The 22,243-nt window shown below is 34.9% G+C and overlaps 2 protein-coding genes across 3 annotated transcripts; one reads left to right on the top strand and one right to left on the bottom strand.

Moving 5' to 3' along the window:
- The first annotated feature begins 6,365 nt into the window (after window positions 1-6,365).
- LOC108459410 (protein ATAF2-like) lies at window positions 6,366-8,033 on the top strand. Its single transcript, XM_017758773.2, has 3 exons — window positions 6,366-6,721; window positions 6,949-7,226; window positions 7,349-8,033. Exons 1-3 carry the CDS (start codon window positions 6,562-6,564, stop codon window positions 7,739-7,741), a joined length of 831 nt encoding a protein of 276 aa, XP_017614262.1. The 5' UTR covers window positions 6,366-6,561; the 3' UTR covers window positions 7,742-8,033.
- A 4,328-nt stretch (window positions 8,034-12,361) lies between these two features.
- Window positions 12,362-19,178, bottom strand: LOC108458013 (aldehyde dehydrogenase family 3 member I1, chloroplastic-like). 2 transcript variants are annotated; one of them, XM_053026943.1, is made up of 13 exons: window positions 18,784-19,178; window positions 17,393-17,503; window positions 17,040-17,280; window positions 15,959-16,027; window positions 15,783-15,879; window positions 14,684-14,890; window positions 14,004-14,119; window positions 13,822-13,926; window positions 13,582-13,754; window positions 13,408-13,498; window positions 13,152-13,301; window positions 12,606-12,795; window positions 12,362-12,502 (listed from the first exon to the last, which is right to left on the bottom strand). In XM_053026943.1, the coding sequence occupies exons 1-13, from the start codon at window positions 18,822-18,824 to the stop codon at window positions 12,444-12,446; spliced, it is 1,650 nt and encodes a 549-aa protein (XP_052882903.1). In that variant the 5' UTR covers window positions 18,825-19,178; the 3' UTR covers window positions 12,362-12,443. The 2 variants fall into 2 exon arrangements, with proteins under 2 accessions (XP_052882903.1, XP_052882904.1); XM_053026944.1 differs by having other exon boundaries at window positions 12,362-12,795; window positions 17,393-17,494; window positions 18,784-19,175.
- Between the last annotated feature and the right edge of the window lie 3,065 nt (window positions 19,179-22,243).

Below are 22,243 nucleotides of genomic sequence, written 5' to 3'. Positions count from 1 at the left end.
ATCTGAATTCCTAAAACAAAAGAGGCGTCCCCAAGATCTTTCATCTCAAAATGCTTGGATAAAAATCTCTTGGTTTCGTGTAATAAGCCTATATCATTAGTGGCAAGCAAAATATCATCAACATATAGAACCAGAAATATGTACTTACTCCCATTGAATTTTGTGATACACACAATCATCAACAATATTCATCTCAAAACCAAATGAAACAATTATTTGATAAAACTTGTAGTACCATTGACAGGAAGCTTGTTTGAGTCCATAGATGGATTTTGTCAATTTTCAAACCATATTCTTTGAGTCTTTCGACTCAAAATTTTCTGGTTGTACCATATAAATTGTTTTTTTGATGTCTTCATTAAGAAACGCAGTCTTAACATCCATCTGATGTAACTCAAGATCAAAATGAGCAACAAGTACCATGATTATCCTGAAAGAGTCTTTCGATGAAACTGGAGAGAAGGTCTCTGTAAAATCAATGCCTTCTTTCTGAGTATATCCTTTAGCTACAAGGCGTGCCTTATACCTTTCCACATTACCATTTGCATCTCTCTTGGTTTTAAATATCCATTTACAACCAATTAGTTTTGCACCTTCAGGTAATGGGACAAGTTCCCAAACTTTATTGTCTTGCATAGATTTATACTCATCTTTCATGGCATCAATCCACTTTTGAGAATTAAAACTTTTCATGGCCTGATGAAAGTTGATTGGATCATCTTCCATCATTCAATTATCATCCTCATGTTCTTGGAGAAATACAATATAATCATCTAAAATAGCATTTCTCCTTTCTCTTGTAGACCTCCTTAATGGCACTTGTTCTTGAGGTTGTTGAGTTTGTTTTTCTGGAACAATCACCTTATTTTGAATGGGAAGTTGTTCAACATTGTCTTGGAGAGGTTCTGGATTCACTTCTTGATCAATGATAGGTATAAGAACCTGAACATCGTCAAAAGTGATAGTAGGAATTGAGTTAGAATCCAGTTCTTCCTCAAAAGCAATGTCTCTAACCTTATTTCTCCCTCCAAACTCAACATCCTCAAAAAATGTTGCAGTTCCTGTCTCAAAAATATTCTTTATTATGGGATCATAAAATTTATAGCCCCTAGATTGCTCAGAATAGCCAATAAAGTAGCTGCTTACTGTTTTGGAGTCTAATTTCTTTTTATGTGGCTTATAAAGCATTACCTCAACTGGACATCCCCAAATGTGAAAGTGCTTTAGACTAGGCTTTTGACCTGTCCAAAGTTCATAAGGTGTTTTTGCAACTGCTTTATTGGGTACTCTATTCAGAATGTAAGCTGCTGTCTTTAATGCTTCTCCCCAGAGGGACTCAGGTAAGGTAGAATGAGCAATCATGCTCTTTACCATATCCTTAAAAGTTCTGTTTCGTCTTTCAGCTACACCATTCATACTTGGTGATCCTGGCATGATGTACTGTGGGACAATACCATATTCCTCTAGGAATTTCGTAAATGGTCTTGGACATTGTTCTCCTGAGCCATCATATCTACCATAGTACTCACCACCACGATCAGATGTAACGTTTTTAATCCTTTTGTTGTGTTGATTCTCAACTTCAGCTTTATAAATTTTGAACACGTCCAAAAATTGAGATTTCTCATGAATGAGATATAAGTACCCATAACGTGAGTAGTCGTCTATGAATGTTATGAAATATCGTTGACCATTCCATGATGCCGTAGGGAATGGCCCACAAATATCTGTATGAATTAATTCTAAGACGTCTGAAGATCTATTGGCACCCAATCTCTTGGTTTTGGTTTGTTTTCTCTTGATGCAATCGATACAAACATCAAAGTTTGTGAAGTTAAGGGACTTTAAAATACCATCAGACACAAGGCGTTCAATTCTAACTTTTGAGATATGACCTAAGCGCCTATGCCATAATGATACTAAATTTTTCTTATCTAATTTGCGTTTAATACCACGTGATTCAAAAAAAAGTAATAAAGTGACTCTTCTTAGAACCTGATTTTATGAGACGAGAGGTTACGTAAGGAGAAGCTTATTATGTGCGACTTACGTTTTAACTTGTAACGTATACTTCGCCATGTATTAAGGAGTGATATAGTTGATTGTGACCCTATTCTCAGAGACATGAATCATTAAAGCACAATACCCTTTTAAAAGGAGGTTGCTTGAGCCTTAAAAACTAAACTGTTTGAAATCGAGATTTTGAAGAAGAAGTCGTTGTTGAGAAGAGCAACATTATATGTAATTTTCTTAAAATTTCCATTATTCTTGTGATTTTTTCTTGGTTTATTAGAACACAGTGGTTAGGATGAGAGGAAGTGATTGTGTTATTCAAAACATCTATTCATAACGTCGTGAAGTGAATACTTCAGTGGAGGCAAAGGCTTATGTTTGCACCACTAAAGAGAAATATTAAACCGATTGAGCAATACCATCGACGGGAGTTTCCTACTTCTACTGCATATGATAGATGCAGGTTTCCATTTATCACTCTACCCCTTCTTCTGCCACATTCTCGATGAATATAGGATAGCTCCGGGACTTTTTTCTGGCTTTTCGTAGCAGGTCGCAATGACATATTTCATTGAATGTTGCCAGCGGGAGGAAGTGTCATTAATTATCGTTTTCCAAAATTTTTACCAATTGAAAACATGCAATTAGGGTAGTTTGGTGGGTTTATTTTATTTTTCTCCTCTTGAAGATGTAGAATCAATCATCTTGAATTGGTCTTTAAACCTTCATTTAAATCGTTACAAGTACATAGCTGTTAAGTATAAGCTTAAAAGTGGTTTTGATTTTTCAATTGAATGGTCGATACCTAGCAAGAGTATATGCTTGAAAAAGCAAGAAATTATGTTTGAAATTGGGTGTGATCAATATTATAGACTTTGCAAGGGTTGCGTACTAAATTTGGAGGAGGTGTTAATTGTTAGAAATATGTTTCAGCACTTCCTCTTAAATTTAAGCCCTAATGGATGACGGTCTATTGATGATGGTAATGGTGCAAACACTGTGATAGTACTGCCTACACAGTTCGCGTGGCCGCATGGAACCACTGATGATTTGGGGCTTATATACTTAGGGAGGAAAAAGGAACTTAAGAATTATTTTTATAGTTTTTATAAACTAAAGCCTCGTCCATAGTTCTTGAAACCTTCAAGGGATCCAAAAAGTGGTGCGAATGCTCTTATGCTAATTGTTAGTGTTGATAATACACTTTTTGATGCAGGCACAGTTCACGATGTTGAAGAGAGTTCAGAAGTATCCGCTAGTTTATCCAAAAAGATCAACGATACATGAACGTGCGATCCTTTATGCAAAATGTATGAGCTGGTGCCTCTGGTACTGCTGCTGGGAAAGGGAGTGTAAGCAGTAGAAAGAAACAGAAGACTACTGCAGGAACTGCTAGTATTGTACTGAGTAGTGAAGATGAGGGCAGTCTAGTAAAGGAGCTTCGTCAGAATAAAAGAAAAGATCATGTTGCAACATTCGACAATGTAGCTCCTATTGGTACAGTCCCTGTTGTAGTTGCTTCTCCCCTTAACTCTCCTACTGATCTTTAAACACCACCAAGACCACTAATTGAAGATACATTCGGGGTAATTGTTGATTATGGCCCTCCTAGTGGTTTCATGAAGTTTACTGTTTCTGGTGTTGAGACAGGAAAATTATTTTCATGGTACGAGCATCTCAACATACAAAAGTTTCCTCACAGTCCTAATGAAATGAGAAAACAGTGGAAAAATTTCATACTCGAAGAGGCAAAAGAGCATATCTATCCTTCTAGATCGTCCAGCTGTATAAGAAAACCCTTTTTTACAGGAGCTTATACTTTCTTTTCAAGTTGTCTTAGTTGAAGCTGGCATGGTCAGTGTGGGGATCACTAAGGGTATTGACGAAGTAGACGTGAAAAAGAAAGAGACTAAAAATGCTTACCAGTCTACCATGGGAGCACTAGAAATGGCTCACGAATTACATAATAGCTTGGATGAAGAAAATAAGAAATTAGTGGAGCAGAATAAGATGCTACAAGAGAGTCTCTCCCTTGCTAAAAATATATTGAAAAATTACATGTAGAGATCACAATTGAGTAAGCTGATAAGGATGTCCTGAATGCGAGCTCCTTAAATACGAACCCTAGGTTCGAACCGCATAGAGCATGGGTCAAGACCCAATGGTCTAAATAATGAGACTAACTTAATTTTATTTTTAAAATAACAAATTTCATGAAACATAATTATTTTAATATCCTTGACTTCACCTACTAAACGAGTGGGGAATTTCATTTTTTTTTTCAGAAGGGGTTGGCGGTTTGAACTAAAGCATAAATATTTTTTTGTTGATAAAAGACATTAAAGCATCAACTTATTATTAATAATAGGAGAAAAATTGATTTATGTTAAATTAAAGTATATAAACTGAATATTTAAGTTAAATGTAATACAGAGATGATAAGACCTAATATATATTTACATTTAATAAAAGTTGAAACCTCTTTTTTTTCTTCTATTGAATCAAGAAATAAATAGGTTTGATTGTCCATCTTTTTAATATAATCTATATATATTTAATATAATTTTAATATAGACATCCTTCGGGTACTTCAAATCGAAGCAATTGGATGTCCGACTCGAGCCTATATGACATGACCGATCAATAGAAATACTCCAACACTCCACATTTGTCGTATATTCCATATATCACACTAGATAGATATCATATTCATGGAATACGATTCACTTTCAAGATGCCTTGGTGGTGAAATGGTAGACACGCGAGACTCAAAATCTCGTGCTAAAGAGCGTGGAGGTTCAAGTCCTTTTCAAGGCATAATATTGAGAATGCTCATTAAATTGGAATAAGTTCGGCAGTAGATCACGAGATCTTAGGGATCTTCTCTATCTAATGAATGGGGAGTCCGCTTTGAAATTGTTCACCTTGCACCTACCTCCAAGTATATGCTTCAACAGGAATCACTTACACAAGGGTAGATTGATACAATATAAACCTCTGGTAAAATGCCCCCCGATAACTCAGAGGATAAAGTACATTACATAGTCCATTTTAGAGATTGGCGACTTACCCATTCCGTGACTTTGGCACTAGACGTTTCAAAAATGGGTACTATCGGGTCGGGTGAATTCAATAATATAGACGCCTAGTGGCATTCCAGCTTTCCTTCTCCTTTCAGGACCTATCCCAAAGAGAATCCAGTACTTCTCGGTCGTGAATATCTAAATAGGGCGACCACCCCGTGGATATCTTTGCTTCGGAACAAAACAATTAGAATATAATTAGGCTCGATCAGCTTGAATGTGTATTATACATATATTATCCATATAGGGGATCTTCCAGTTGAGAAGATCCATCGACCTGAAACGCTTGCCAAACAAAGGCTAAGAGAAAAAAGAGAACATGTATTACTGGCATAAAATCTACGATTGGATTCAAAAAAGCATAAGCCTCGGGCAATTTGGCAAATAAAAAACTACTCGAAAAAAGGGTAGAATTAAAACAGATACAAATCAAATTAAAGATATTAAGCATAACAAAATTTTGTTCTTGGAGATAATTTTGATTGAGTTATTAATATGTTTTTTGATATAAGGAAAAAAATGAAGAAAGAAAAATAAGGCAGGCTAAACAATACTTCTTTGAACTCACCCAATCAAAAAGTCTTCAATCCTTACAAAGAGAATAGAAGAAATCATACTTTCATACAATATCGTTTATCTAAAGGTAAATAGGATAAGGTCAATTGAGTTTTAGTTCGATTGACATGAGCATTATTGTTAATGTAGGAAGACATAAGTTCGAGTGCCTTAAAGCACATTATCTTCTTATTTATGGGTTAGGGAGGAGTTTTGGATAAGAGAGCTAATATATCTACTAGGTTAAGCAAAAACAACTTAAATCAACATTTTAAATTTTAAATCGGTTAAATCATCAGTTTTTCATTCGATCCGTTCAATTATTACTTCAACAATAATTAAAAATTAAGAAAAAAATTAAAAATTTTATATCACCCATGAAACCATCAATTTTTAGTTGAGTCTATTTATTCCTACAATGATTTTATTTTTACTTAAAACTGTAAGCTTTTAACAAGGGGTCAAACGAGGTGGACAACCAGTAGCAGTGTGGGAAGCGTATAAGATGCTGTCCAACACTTTCAGATGAGAAAACAGTCAACGACGGTGAATACTACTGGATAGGTAGTAGGTCCCTAAGTCCATGATGGAAGCGATGACGTCCCTACAATATCCCTCATTCGTCCTCTCCAAAAGCCAAATAGGGCTGCGTCAGCTACTACATGACAACCTTAAAGCTTCTTTTGCGTTCTAACTAAAATCCAAAGACAGCCGACATCCGCACGTGCCTTTTTTCCCTATAAAATCTTCCCTCTCACTCGTTCTCTGCGTTTCAATTCAACATCCGCCAACAAAAGACCACCCGGTACCAACAGCCAACAACACAAAGAAGGCATATTTACAGCTTTTTTAAAGAGGAGCTTAAGAAAGTTAAGTCTAAAAAGGAAGAAGAGTTTAAAGAGTTCAGAGAATGAAGGGAGAGTTAGAGTTGCCACCTGGTTTCAGATTCCATCCTACAGATGACGAATTGGTGAATCATTATTTGTGTAGGAAATGTGCTTCTCAGCCTATTTCTGTGCCCATCATTGCTGAGATTGATCTTTACAAGTTTGATCCATGGCAGCTTCCAGGTTTGTCCTTTTATATATGCTTGATTTGTTTGGTTTCGGGAAAAAGGGGCCGAACCCAGTAAAGAAATTTAGGGTCCAGACTTGAATTGCAAAATTTTGGAGAGTTTAATTGCAATTTTACCATTTTAAAAGGGACTAAAACTAGAGTTATTCATTTTTAGGGCCAAGGCCCTGCCGATTTGAAATATTTGGGAGAGTGATTAATTAATTTGATATATTTGGTGTAGATATGGCGTTGTATGGTGAAAAAGAGTGGTATTTCTTTTCTCCAAGGGATCGAAAATACCCAAATGGGTGTCGGCCGAACAGGGCGGCTGGAACCGGATATTGGAAAGCGACCGGAGCCGATAAGCCTATCGGAAAGCCCAAGGCACTGGGCATAAAAAAAGCACTCGTTTTCTACGCTGGTAAAGCCCCACGCGGTGTCAAAACCAACTGGATTATGCACGAGTATCGCCTCGCCAATGTTGATAGGTCCGCCGGCAAGAGAAGCAACAACTTGAGGGTAAGTGGATATAATTATTTGTTTTATTGGAAATTGGAGTTGCCAACTTTGACAGTTGACACCGACACTTTTTACTGTTGATTTGGGCTAAATGGTGGGTTTGTTCTATTTTTTGATTGCAGCTTGATGATTGGGTGTTATGTCGAATATACAACAAGAAAGGAAGCATAGAGAAACATTTTCCGAGTGAACAAAAATCGTTAAGTTACCCAGAAATGGAAGATGAGAAACTGGGCATCATAATGAATGGTCAAAACATGCAACAACCGCGGTCGGTGATGGCGATGAAGAACGATGCAATACAAACGGATGGTTCGGAGTCGAGTTGGTCGGAGCACGTGCCGTCACCGGAAATCACGTGGGAGAAAGAAGTGAAAAGTGAAGGGAGATGGAATGAGCTTGATTTCGGGTTGGATTTCATAGATGAAGACCCGTTTGCCAGTCAAGTTGATTACCAAATGGAGCAGCTGTCACCGTTGCAAGACATGTTCATGTATCTACCCAAGACATTTTAAGCCAATGTAGACCAAAAATCCTACAATTGTGGGGTCCAATCCAAATTAAAAACATTTTTAATTTAGATTCATGCACACACACATTGCCAAACGAACAATGGGTCAAATTCAAATTCAATAGGAGGCGGTGGGTGACAAACAATTGGATCGCTCGTGGGTGTAATATAAAATGAGCCGTCCATTTTCTTCATTTTGAATATTCAACGAAATTGTAGGAATATTCTTGTAATATATGTAGACCATTTTTTCAAATATGAATATTATGAAATATGCTATGTTGCTATTTCTAGAATTGGTATGCATGATTTCTGCAATCTGGCCTTCATCCTGTTAACCTTTTTGGACTGGACTCAATATTTCACAATTTGACTGAAATTATGATTCCACCAAAAGAATACAATTCCATATATAGTATATGATAATAATATGTTCCAAACTGCATTCTTATCCTTACCATCACTTACTTCCTTGACTGAAAATGAAGCACTAAATTGATTGAATTTCTAAAATTGTTGTCTCAAGGATCCACCAATTGGGTTTGTCTATGGATACTGCAATAATCAAGCATCACAAGGGCTATACTGTCAAAAAAGCAGCATCCCTTTCAAGTGTTATATGGTATCTTGCTATCTGATGTTTTTCTTGAGACCATTGCAGTAAGATTGTTGATGCAGCCTGGATATTTCCTGACAGATTGTTGTGGGAGAGGTCCAGGTTTTGAAGAGAGGATAGATCACAAATTTGCTCTGGCATATGACCATGAAACCTGTTTGGTTGAAGGCTGATGATGATCCATTTTGAGAGCCTTTCTCCCATCCATGGTGGAATTTCTCCAGGCTGATGATTAGCAACAAAGTTAAGACTTAAGAGTGAGTAATTGAGTACAATTTCTTAGTGATTCAGGCATCTCACCTTCTAGATTGTTGTTTCTTAGGTGCAAGGACTGAAGAGAAGTTAAATCTCCCATGGATCTTGGGATTTCACCACTAAAATTGTTGTTGCACAATTTAATGACCACCTTACTTCTCCATTTCTCCTGACAAGAGATTACCCTCAAGGTTGAGAACTTCCAGTCTCATCTGATGCTTTTTGTGGCACAAAAACTGGGACATACGTCCTGACAAAACATTGTTAGAAAGATCTAAAGCTGTCACATTTAAGGAGATACCAGGCAATGAACCAGTGAAGTTGTTGCAACTTAAGTATAACACAAGAAAGGCATGCTTTGTGAGCAAATCTGGGGTTTTTCCTTGGACTTGATTACCATAGATGTTCAGATAGTGCAGATGGGAAGTCAAGCTTCAAAACCAATCAGGGATTTGAGTTGGATCAAAATCATTGTTGCTTAACTCCAAGTAAGACAAGTGTTTCAAATCCAGTAAAGCAGGGCTCAACTAACCACCTAGCTTGATCCTCCCAGCTTTTTTAATCCTTGATGCGATGTTATCATTGGAACTTCCAAGCTGAAGTTCAGTGACATGGCCAGTAAGTAACATTGTTGCAAAATACTCCAAACCATTGGCAGCAATCTCTAATCAGCTAACATGTCTGAAGGGTCTTTGAGATGTTGCTTAATCTTCAAAAGAGCTTGCCTCTCATTTTCAGGGCAACTAAATTCAGGGATTGCAGTGCAAAAGCAAGGCTTGTAGTTTCTGATGTAAGAGAATCTTAATCACTACGTCTGTAGTTTATCAATCTATATCTAATTTAGTTGAAATGTTATTTTATGGAAAACATAATGATAAATTTAATATTTAATATTTACATATTTTGTTAATTTGATCCTTATTTTTTAAAATTAAATTTGATTATTAATATTTCAAAAAGAATCAAAGCAATTTTTTTAACAAAAATGCTGACTAAAACATTAATTATCTTTTAACGATGTTGGCGTGACAACCTGAGTGACAATCCCTATGGATTACCATACGGACTGTCATGTTTAGGAATTTAACATTTTAATTAATATTTCCATTAAAAATTAACAATTCAACTCTTTTTGAAAGATTAATGGTCAAATTTGACTTATTTAAAAGGTTGAGAGCCAAATTTAGATAATAATAAAAGAATAAAACTAAATTTACATAAAAATATAAAAGTTGAAGTTTAATTTATCATTATACCCTTTATTTATAGTTAGATTTTAGAATACATGCAAATGCATGTACAAAAAAAAACTCATTATGTGTAGGTATTTTTATATTTTATATAAAAATATAAAGACAAAAATACACCATCATAGAGATATTTATTACTTTGTAAAAAAAAAGAGAGTTTTAGTCATTTCTCAACCAAGTTGTTTTGTCGTTTGACTCATGGCACCAATTTTGTCTAAGATATTATATATACTAGATTATAGCATACTGATGATGTGGGTGAAATATAGTTATAAAACTATATTAATTAAAAGTTCTTTAAAGATTAAACGAAATTTTAGTTGAAAGGATAAAGTTAAAGTTCTCGATGATTGTTATTTTGATGCTGAACCTCTCAGGTAATAACCTAAGAACCTTCATCACAAGTTTAGAGTTTGAGTACTTACTCCTTAAAGCAAAAGCCTAATTGGCCAGGTAACAAAATTTAGCATAAAACTCTCCAGTGGTCTCTAATTCTTGCATCCTCAGAGTCTCAAATTTGGTTGTCAGCATCTGAAGCTTTGATTGTTTCATTGTATTGGTCCCTTCATATGTTGTCTCTAGTATTTCCTAGGCCTCCTTTGCTTCAGTACACTTTGAAATCCTTTTGAACTCCTGTGCATCTACCCTATAGAAAATGACATAAAGTGCTTTGGAGTTGGCATTAGCAGTCATTTCTTCTTCAGTATTCCAGGTTGCCTCGGTCTTGGGAGTTTTTACTCCTTTAATTTTAGTGAAGGGATGAGCCTATCTAGTTAAAGTAACCCTTTAGACTTGCTTATTTGTTGACTTAATGAACGTTTTCATCTTAGCTTTCCAATATGCGTAATTTGCTTCATCGAGCATAAAGGGATGCGAGACTAAAGAACCTTCCATTGCAAGTATATCAACCAGGATGATCACTGTTTGTGTTAAGTGTGAAGCTTTGATACCAATTGTAGAAATGAGGGGATAGTTGCTTAGCAAACCAAAACTCTAGCTAAAATGATGCTTGGAACTATGGCCATAGTTTCAACCACGATATCAAAATGTGCACAAAAGTAAAGTTGAACACCGAGATTGTTTACGCAATTTGATCTTAGACTACACCTTTGAGGTCTTGGCTAGAGCAATGATCCACTATCTTTCTCATAGTACAACTAATAATTTAAGTCCTAACACTAGTTTAACACTCACTAATTTAGCGGCCTCATCATGTACAAAAACTAGATTGCTCTCCCACTAAGCTTCTCCTTCGAAAGCTTAGTCTTGCAATCCAAGAAACCCTCTTGATTACTTACAAAAACAATGCACACATAAAACATTCTTAACTTGAACAAATTTGTGCTCTTTCAAACTCTAGGTCTCTCGATTACTCATTTAACCTAGACAGAACTTAAGTTTTATTTACATAAGAGTTATAATCTAATCATTTTTCTCTACAATAAAGCTAAAAATCAGCATAGGATAATAATTCCATAAGAGTCTTGTTGTAATTCAAAGTTTTTAATTATAGAAAGTAATTTTACTTGTTTTGTATATAACCAAACTTGTACCGCAAGTAACAATTCTCAAGTACTTGTACCGCAAGTAACAATTCTCAAGTCTTCAATTTCAACATAATTGGTCTTCATATTCTGAGTTTTTATTCGTCCGAATAATTCCACAATAAATAGCTTACTACTTTTGTTCTAAATTTTGTCAATTTTAAAAATAGACAAAGTTAAAAATGAAATAGTGCCTAAAATTGTGGCTACTATTTCAGCCATAAAAACTGCCACAAAATTCACCTTGTCTTCAAATGTGTTTAACATACATAATCAATAGACATTCTGATTGATTTTCAAAAGATCATAGTTCAAAATGCTTGTCTTAAAATTCGAATGTATATTAATTAATTCGAGACAAATCATCTAATAGCAAAAAAAAAAAAAAAAATGAAATTTATCGCACTCTGCTTACATACCTCCATATTGCATATATTTGATTGAGGAAAATTCCTATATTTGTTTTCCTTTTGTGTTAACAATGGGTATGAAAATGCAAACAATTTGTTATGCATTAACAATTGGTATATATTTTGGAATGATGATTTACTTTGCTCAATTAATATTCATGTCTAAATTAAATACTATATCACAATCTTTTAAACACTATTAACAATGAAGTTCCTATCATTAACTATTGTTGAAGGTAGTGATAAGATATTGTATTTTAAAAAAGAATTTATATTTAAATTTTAAAATAACATTATAAGAGAGAACAATTATAAATCTTAATAAAATTATTCATAAATTATAAAATAAATATGAATGATATCTTAATTATACCAATCGATTTAATGTAGCTTTTAGCTTCAAGGTTATTGAATTTAGCATGGGCCAGTAGTGGTTGCACCACTAGCTCTGATGTATTAATCAATTTGTTTAATAAATATTTAAACGCATGTAAATAATAATGTAAAACAAAAAATTGTACAGAAAAAAGAAGAAGCAAATAAACATCATTATTAATTTTAAAGATAAAATAAGCTTATCTATATTCATTACTTTTATTTTATTGGTAATTACGTATAATCAATTTGTTCACTAAATTCTGCCATTCTCAGTTCTTTGTAGGTACCAGAAGGGTTCATCTTGAATGCAAACTAAAAAAGAAATCATGAGTTGAGAAGAGAAGAGCAAATCAGTGTGCATTGTCTCAGTCTTTATAGAATCCAAGTAAAGCAAGCATAATGTTAAGTAACTTGCCACTGAGTAAGGCTTTTATTTGCTTTTTCTTTCCCGGTGTGTATGGTGGGTACCTAGTCGGCGAATCCCCTGCAAAACTTCTGTATAAAACTGCCTTCTTATGGCTAAAAGCATCAAAAGAGAATTTCCCATGGTATGACCCCATTCCACTCTCCCCGACTCCTCCGAAAGGTAGAGTGGGAACTGTGACCTGCAATGATTGTCATAAGGGATCGGAGTTTAGTTGAAATATATTCGTTCTAACCAAATGCTGATGGTGACCATATGCTCTAACATCACCGTTATAGGTACAATGAATTTCATATGTTTCTGATGCACTATGAAGTCCATTGACCAACAAAGAAGTGTAATGCAAGTGACTCAGTTTTCATCAGTTTTTTATGATTAGCCAAACATTAATGGAAGATGTGATGTGGATGCCAATCATTGAACATAAGAATTAATTCATCATGGAAACCCTATCTCATGCTTGACAGGAAGATAAATGACAAAAGGAAAATGCATCTATCGCTTTTTCTGTATGAAATTTATTTAGAGCGGAAATACTTGTAGAATGGTGTCATTAATAGCCATTCCTCCGGCGTAAATATTTTGTACAAACTTCCTTTTAATCTGTTCATCATCACTGAAGAGATATGCAGCAAGAGGTTTTGGCTTTCTGTTTATCATAGCAAAGCTATCTTCCAACCTTTCAACCTGAACAGCGAGGGCAAAACATTAGAATCAATATTAACATGGCTTAAGTCACATGTAATTTTATGGTTTATATTAGAGTTTTACAGTTTTTACAAAAGAAACTCACAGTAATTATTGGAAGTAATGGTCCAAATATTTCTTCTTGCATAATCATCGAGTCCTCGGGAACATCCAACAATATTGTTGGAGCTATTTGTCTGCATTATAAAAACAACTATTACACGGTGATTAAAGAATAGATCGGTAAAGATAATTACAAGGTGGCAATTATCAAACTCACAATTGGCTCTCATCCCTTTGGCCTCCGAAAACAATTTTGTTGGAGACCTTATCCTCTTCCAAGAGATTTACTAGACGTTTGAAGTGAAATGAGTTTATAATGCGGGATCGTTCCTTTGATTCCATTAGATCTTTTCCGAAGATTTCCTCCACTACATTCACTAGAGTTGCTATCTGTAGATCAAACATGTTTCAATACAATGACCTTAAAATGAGTTTTACTCCTTTGATAAAATCTTACCAACTTTGGGGCAAGTTCTTTTGTTGTTATGATATAATCAACACCGATGCAAGCTTGTCCGTTGTTGCATACCCACTTGCCGGCTACAATCCTTCTTGCCGTAACCTTAAAATTGATACAATCAGATCAATTGAATAACTGAAGATGGATTGATGACTTAACGTAAACAGAACTATTCTCACTTGTAAATTAACATTGGAATCAACAACAGCCGGGCACTTTCCTCCAAGTTCAAGAGTTACGGGTGTAAGGTTCTTTGCTGCTGCAGCCATCACAATGCGCCCAACTCTTGCCCCACCTGCAATGTAAAGGTATCTGTATTTTAAGATTTTATTGTTGTGAATTCAATTAAACAATGAAAAATCACGAACTTACATTTGACAGTTAATGCAATATAAAGGAAGCTCAGGATTTTCAGCTTCCTCTCAAACAGCCAAAATGTTCATTGATTATTTTTTCTTTTTGAAAATTTCATTGATTCATTTTTACTCCTCGTAGCTTAGGTGAAAAAGGGTAACAACATTCATCAACTTTAAGGAGACTGCATAGATTGATTTATTTAGCACAAATAATAACCATGGAATTACAAGAACAGTTCGATCAAAAATTCATCTCCCAATATAAGAACCTGTTATATTGAGAGCATAACAATGTTTTTTCTTTTCCTTTTTTCTCATGGAGTTTGATATTTATCTTATTGATAAAAGTTGAGAATTTATCCAACCATTTACTAGGTAGCCTCAATGAAGCTGGAATGTATTCTAAGAGAACCAAAAAGTAGAGCCTGTCTAAGGGAAGACTAAAAAAATTAATTTAGGCATCAAAGTTGGAGAAATCAAGACATATGAAGATTATTGGTTACCTGTAAAAAAGATCTTATCCCATTTCTGCTCTAGTAATGCAGAGGTCTCAGCAACAGCACCCTCAACAACAATTATAGCAGATTTATCCATATATTCCCCTACTAGCCTTGAAAGCAGTGATGATGTGGCTGGAGCAATTTCTGATGGCTTGAGGACCACAGCATTGCCAGCAGCAATAGCTCCAATCACCGGATCAAGAGACAATGCTAGAAGATGGACCAATAAACATTTCAGTTTGCACAATATAAGAGAATAATGAAAACAATTGAAGCTGCCTAGTGTCTATTATTTTATGATTCTAAAAAATCTATCAAAACATCAGCTATGTTTTAGAACAATTCCATACACAAAGAAAATTCCTAGTGGCACCTTGAGATTGTAAACTTTCCTAAATAAAGCAGTAGAATCCAATAAAGCAGCAGAATCCCATTATGAAGACAAATGATGTGTACGGGGCATATCATGTCGTTTTGATTATAGATGTTTATTGAAAATATATATGAGAAGCCTAAACAGCTCCAGTGAATCCCTCTTATATCAAATTGCAGCATCAGTGAAAAAAGAAAGAGAAGTTTCTAAAGCAATGGTACAACTTTATAAAAACAATTAGGACACATCCCATACATGCTTGCGTGCATACATACATACATAAACAAATTAGATATGACACATGTCCATTACTATCTCAGTTCAAATTCTTTAAATTGATGGGATAAAGGAAGAATGGATGATATTAAGAAATTACTAAGGGTAAAGCAAAGTAAACATTACTGTTCTTCAAAATCCCATAGGATTAACACACAAAATGGTTCTGATCAAGAAAGAAAAGAAGAAGACATAATAACAGTCAACTTTGAAGATATCAAGAGGCAAGCATGCAAATTGATGTGAGTATATCTCTTTAAGTTGGATTGAGTAAAAGGAAGTGCGTGTAAAGACGTGTAAAAATCAATTAATGTAAATTACCAAAAAGAAAAAGAGTGATTAATTAAGGAAAATACTAAGCATAACACAAAACTAATAATAGATTGTACCACAAACCTTAGGCAATTCATTTTAACTAGCTTAAATAAGTTAAACAGCATAAAAATAACATACAAAAAGGGAAGTTCCAGGTAGATATGACCAAGACGACTCCAAGAGGTTCTGCCACAATTTCAGCTGACGATGGATAAGTTGCCAACGAAGTTTCAACCTGAAAAGGCGCTAAAATTCGTAAGCAAAATGTAAATAGTAACATTTAGTCTAAGATTTGTAACCGTAACAGTAATTACCTTTTGTGGCATCATCCATTGTTTAAGTTCTTTCAGAGCCAACTTACATGAGGATCTTGCCATCAAAATCTACATCACACATAAGTTGAAGTCCATATGGCACCCAAGTCAATTATTCGAACATAATAAATGCATGGCATACAATTTTGGCATCCTATAGATTGATATCCAGCAAGATCAAACCATCGTAGTTTCTTTTGGTTGCCTTATGTCTTACTATTGCCTCTAAACCCAAATTACACATACCCAATTTAAACATATTAAGGTTTTCTCTATCAGAAATATAACCTTAATTGTCTGAATTTATATCGAACCAGTATATTGGTGCTTGTACAAAAACAAATTGCTAAATTGTCGAACTCTTTTAATGAAAGTCAACCAGATAATCTGAAAAAAGGAATGAAAAAAAATTGTAATATGCAAAACGATGCTGATCTTTCAATCATGGACATGCTCTTATAGCTAAAAATCAAGTGCTGCATTAGAACTCATAGACCTAAAGAGAAAAACCAATTTTGAAAGGTTTAACAATGGAGAAAGAAAGACTTGACAACTGATGCACCTTTGATATGATTCACCATGTGCACCAGATCTCTTAATTGATGAACAGAACCATCATCCACCCGTAGTTTCAGCTAAGATGACTATCAATTTCACTCTAGCCCTTGCCATTAGGTAAATATACCACCTTAGAATTTAGAAGCCTTTGTACTTTTTAGTGGAAATAATAAACTGAATGTGACTTCCTTGGTGCCAGAAGCCAATTATATAATGCCCTCCAATATGTGTCAAATAATTCAGAAATTGCAGAGATGCTAGAACCCAACACATAAAAATCACTTTTCCCCTCTATATAGGGTTAACAGATGGATGTTAATGGTTCAGATTTTGGTAGTATCTTCTATGCAATTTTGCTTGAAAGTTTATGAGAGCACACAAAAAAATTATTTAATGAATTGACAGCTGAAGGCAAGATATTAAGAATAAAAAGAGTTGAAACTTGTAAGGTAATATAAAAGAAAAGGCACAAAGAAACATATACACAAGCATGGCAATTGATGATGAAATGAAGAATACATACTTCTGATAAGAACGCTTCAAGTTCAGGTTTTGAGAGGTCCTTCTGTAGTGCTTCTACAATTTCCTTCTCCTTTTCATCAATCATCTTTGATATGCTTTCCAATTGTGATATTCTCCATTCATAGCTCTTTGTCTTGCCGGAATTAAAGGTTTTCCTAAGCTCGTTAACTAGTACAGCAGCTTTGTCTGAATCAAATGCTGGCTTCACTTCCTCCATCGTTGTTGATAGTGTTGCACGACAACTTTTCAGATGTATTAAAGAAACAATCCAGGAAATAAAGGGAGGTTGGAGATCAAGATATGAAAACTAACTAATACAGAAAGATGAGTGCAATGAGAGAGAGAGAGAATTACTAGTAAGAAGGAGTAGAACTGGAGAAGCTGACTCGATTTATCTTATATTTGTGACGATATGTGAAAGTGCCAAGAAGACCAACACCGACAATACTGTAGGATCTGAAACATCTGAAAATAAGTGAGAAAACAAAGCAAATAATGCAGTTGCTAATTTTATATCAGTATTTATGTAGACTAAACCAAAAAAGTTTCTCATTATTAGACACTTCATTTTGAGTAATGATGCCAGAACAAACGGCCTCAAGTCATCATTTAACTAGTTTTTTGAAACTAGGATTTATCTCAAAGGACCAATACAGCAATGATCCAGTCTACATAAAAGCTTGCATTGTCGATGCATTAAGTTAATTGCTCCAAGTGATAAAGCCAATAACAAATTTGAACGATCAGCAGCTGTTATTTATATGGCAGAATAAAATGTCACACTACTGCAGCAGCAGCTGGAAGAGGAATAATATCTAAGATAATCATTCACCACCAGTAATCATGAAATGTTGAAAACAATATATTAGCCATGTTTACTTTTATGTGAAAATGTCATAGGGCTCCAGGAGTTACTGAGATTTCATAATGGTAAGGCGGTGATCTTTCCAGAGCAATTCCTTCTATCTCACAGGTCAGCAGGTCTAGCAAGTAGATGGCTCTTAGATAAGTAGATTAAAAGGAAGTTCTGTTCTACAAACCAATCCCATAAGGACCTTGTATACTTCCTTACAAGCATCATGTAATTGATTAACTCAATGGAGGGTCTTGGTGATGGTGATAATTAGTACAATATAGTTTACAAATTAAGATCCTCTAACAAGTGTCAAACACCTTTCAGTTTGTCAATGACAAAAAACATTTTATTCAAATGCAATATCTACAGCCCCCCCCCCCCCCAACTCACCCTCGCAGAAATTTCCTCTCAACAGAGAGAGAAACTAAATACTTGAGCTAATGGAGACTACTGCCTTCTTCCTAGCAAGGATGGTTTCAGTAATAAGAGCATCCAATAGAAAATTGGGGTTTGGGTCTTAATTCCATTGAAATTGAGGAAAATCTAGTGACATTCTCTAACTATTCTTAATTTTTATAAGCAATGGTTCAAAACTAAAAAGCACCTTCCTTCCCATTTCAATACACGTACTGCAACTATGTACAAATCCCAGCCTACCATATTCCACATATAATTCACTAAACAAAGCAAAAAATCACCAAACAAATATACAGAAGTTAACACTTAAAACTTGCATTGTATTTCATCATTCACAGCATAATCTAACCAAAGCATTAAGAAAGCCACAACATACCAGCAAAACGAGGATAGACAAAGTTAGAGAGAGAGAAGCTAAAGGGAAATAGTAAAGAAACTGAAAAGTCTGGGTATATAAGAAGAGAAAAGAAACCTTGAAGGGTGTTTGAAAAGGCCAGGCGAGACGATCGTCATGGCAGCTGGAGACACTGCAAGTTATCAGCAGAAAATTTGGTCACTCAAAGTCTACTGAAACCAGATGGGCAGAAAGGAAGGATGAAGGTTGGCTTGGCTTTTGCTGAAGTGAAACACAACTGAGACTCGCATGCAAGAACACGTGGCTTTTGGTATCACCCTCTCTCTCATATGTAATTTGCCCAACTCAAAAAGTGGGGGCATTTGAGAGACGTTTCTCCGCCATTAAAATTATTGTAAGAGCTGTGGAGATAACGTTGGAGAACAAACACAAGCACGCGTCCCATGTGTCCCATCTAAATTCTAAATCTTACTCAACCTACATGGATTGGCCCATCTATCATGTTATATCATACATCAGTAACTATATGAGGAGACTATCCCTTAAATTGGGAGTGGTCAAGGAGTCTCCCACTTTCTATTTACATTTGTCATCTTTTAATTGCTTATCTAATAAGGTGGTAGTTAGGTAATAAGGAGTTTAATAAGAAAAATTTTGGGTTTGCTAATGTAAAATGACTGGCTCGAATATTGATTTGGAAAACAAGGTGGATATACATTAATTCAACCAAATTTTTAATATTCAATTAAGCAATTAAAATATATTATAAATAATATAGTATAGATATAGATATATAATAATAGATATTGATAAAATTTAAATGAATTAAATATTTTGGGACGGAAAGTTATTATGGAAATGGTTATTTAGAGTTAAATGGCTATAGCATGTGATCGTAACCCAATCTATTTTCATAAAATAATATCGTAGTGGAACTGGAAACTACTAAATTTTATGGAGGTGAGAATCATGGATGAGATAACTGCAAAGGTGACTAATGAATATTGATATGACTAGATCTTTTAAGAAGAGAAAATTTATAAAAGCAAGGAGATGTCTCTAATTAAAGCTCCTCAGTAGTATAAGGTGACGATGTTTTGAGCTATGAAGAGCATTCTTGAAGAACCATCAAGTTGTCAGCAGTGTGAGTTGCTTTGTGGCGTTAATGAAGATGTGAAGAGAGTTGCTCCTCAATTAGCTAACGTAACGTTGTTTTATACAAGATTATCTCTAAGTTTACTTATGTCATGCCTTAATAATGTCATTTCAGCCAATCAAATTGTTTTTGTACTAGGAAACTCATTATAGATTGCATTTTAGGTAGAAAAGAGAAATATCATGAAACTTTGACATATTCAATGAAGTCAAATGAACTTTCTTAAAATAATCATTCGGTATAGGGTTATTCTTAAATAAATTTAAAGATAATTTTGTATATAACTTAACATTGCATGGTGCTAAGATTAATATGAAGGTTATGATTCTAAAAGCTATATTACAAGTTTATGAACAATGCTCATCAAAAGTAATTGGATAAAATAAGTCTATTCTTTTGCAAGAACTCTAATTTGGGTCATCAAAGGGAAATGAATCATTTTATTTGTTCATGGGTAAATATTTTCTTTTGGTTTATCTAGGCATGCCGGTGTGTAATCAATGACTTTTCAATATATTAAAGTGATGATTTTGAAAAAGAGACAAGGTCACTAAGGTTGGCTACTACTTCATGGGGATAAGATGAAGAGGTATTGATGAAAGCGGTTGCCCAGACACTACCAACGTATACCATGGATTGGTCTTTTTTCTCTTGCCTGTGTATTTGCGATGATATAACCAGTATGCTCCGCATATTTTGGTGTGGTGAGAGGGATGGGAAGTGGCAGATGAGTTGGGAAACTTGGCACAAGTTATGTATTTCAAAAGCAAAGGGTGGTTTGAGATTTCACGATCATTCAGCTTTTAACCGGTCGTAGCATCACCTGCCCAGATTCCTTTTGTTGCCAACTACTACGGAGTAAGTAATTCGTAGCACCACATGCATTGAGAAAGCCTCTATTTTTTTTTTTATTGGAGAAGTCTCTTAAAAAGTTAGATAAATAATTAGGGATGATATACGATGGCAGATTGGTAACAGGTTGGGTGTGTGATCAGGGACCAAACCAAAAAATTAGTATTGGGCCAAAATAAAATTTGAAAATTGTTAAAAAGCTTTATAATTATAAAGGACTAAAAATATAATATACCACTTAGTTAGATGGACTAAGACCGTTCGCCCCTAATGATGTTGAGGCTGCAACAAAGCTTACAAAGTTTGGTTCGTTGCCGTATTTTATCCATAAAGATGTGGATGTTCTCGATCGTCGAAAGAGACTTGGTCGACATGGCTGTAGGCAATGAGGGGTGGGCGTGGGCTGCCATTAATATGGTCCAATACCTATATCTCCCATTCCCATTTACTGTTACTAGGCATATCAATCGGTCTTTATTGTTTTTTTATTAAGAACTCTTTACTGTTAGATCAGCTTACAGGGTGGTTTTTAGGAAGAAATGGGTAGTTGAGACCACCACGTGGTTTCTTGAAACTGAACTTAGACGCTGCCGTTGGGGGATGGCGCAATCATTGGTTTCAGGGGTGGAATTCCTATGTTATGGAAGCTACTGCAATACATACTCTTAGGTGGGAGTTAAATTTTTACTGTTTACAATATTAATCCTTTTTTATGGTTTATCCTCTTACCATGATTAAATATAAAAAAAATTTAAGTGGAATGTATTTTATTATTACGTTTTATTTCTTTAGGTTTATTAAGTTTAAATATGTTTTCAAATCAAGAAATTAATATGGTTTAGCTAGCTTTGCTAAGTTAGGGTAATGACTATATTTTTAGTCGAGCAGAACAACCACTCATCCTTACTTTTATATTGAAATTTTAATTATCTAGTTATAATTGTTGATACATGATATCAACAAAAGTGGAAAAGGAGGAGGGAGGCGGTGTCGAAGGAGTCTAGTTCACCTATTTTAGGGCAGAGAGCCAGACAGGTAGAGAAACTCAAGATGAATGCTTAGTGTATTAGAGTTTTGTATGGAGTGGAGTTTTCTTACTAAGCGATCTCTTAGGGTATTTATAGGACAGGCGAGGGCTCAATTGAGTCCACAACCAACCGCGTCAAATTGTGGTAGGGATATAACTATAGTCCCCCACAGTCGAGAAGTAGGTTATAAAGTGATTGTGCCTCGAGATCATCCGCAATTTATCCTCGCAGGTGGTAGTGGTTGCAAGTAATGGGTGGAGGGTATAATTTATTAGTCAGATGTCTTGGGAATATACAATGCCTTGTAAGGCTATTGAAATTCATTCATACCATTAATAATAGTGTGCTTGTAGATGGTATTTCTATTCATAGTTGACTCGTATAAATTTCACTTTGTGATTTAACAGGTGATATGCCCATTGATTTGACAATCTAGAAATGTATAATGTACACTCGCGTCCGGATTTATACCATGGAGATGTGTCGTGTTCATATCATGGATGCGATAATTGGACATGAAAAATAGAAAATGTAATGGCGT

The sequence above is a fragment of the Gossypium arboreum genome, chromosome 4 (genome assembly GCF_025698485.1).
Source record: "Gossypium arboreum isolate Shixiya-1 chromosome 4, ASM2569848v2, whole genome shotgun sequence".
NCBI lineage: Eukaryota > Viridiplantae > Streptophyta > Magnoliopsida > Malvales > Malvaceae > Gossypium > Gossypium arboreum.
This window is presented reverse-complemented; position numbering and strand designations above follow the sequence as displayed.

What these genes read in the sequence shown, in the direction of transcription:
- LOC108458013 (XM_053026943.1), bottom strand. Translation starts at nt 18,824, where the DNA reads ATGACGATCGTCTCGCCTGGCCTTTTCAAACACCCTTCAAG. An exon ending in AATGGATGATGCCACAAAAG is followed by an intron (nt 15,880 to 15,958) that starts GTAATTACTGTT and finishes GCGCCTTTTCAG; the next exon opens with GTTGAAACTTCGTTGGCAAC. An exon ending in TACCTGGAACTTCCCTTTTT is followed by an intron (nt 14,891 to 15,782) that starts GTATGTTATTTT and finishes TCCATCTTCTAG; the next exon opens with CATTGTCTCTTGATCCGGTG.
- LOC108459410 (XM_017758773.2), top strand. Translation starts at nt 6,562, where the DNA reads ATGAAGGGAGAGTTAGAGTTGCCACCTGGTTTCAGATTCCATCCTACA. An exon ending in TGATCCATGGCAGCTTCCAG is followed by an intron (nt 6,722 to 6,948) that starts GTTTGTCCTTTT and finishes TATTTGGTGTAG; the next exon opens with ATATGGCGTTGTATGGTGAA. An exon ending in AGAGAAGCAACAACTTGAGG is followed by an intron (nt 7,227 to 7,348) that starts GTAAGTGGATAT and finishes TTTTGATTGCAG; the next exon opens with CTTGATGATTGGGTGTTATG.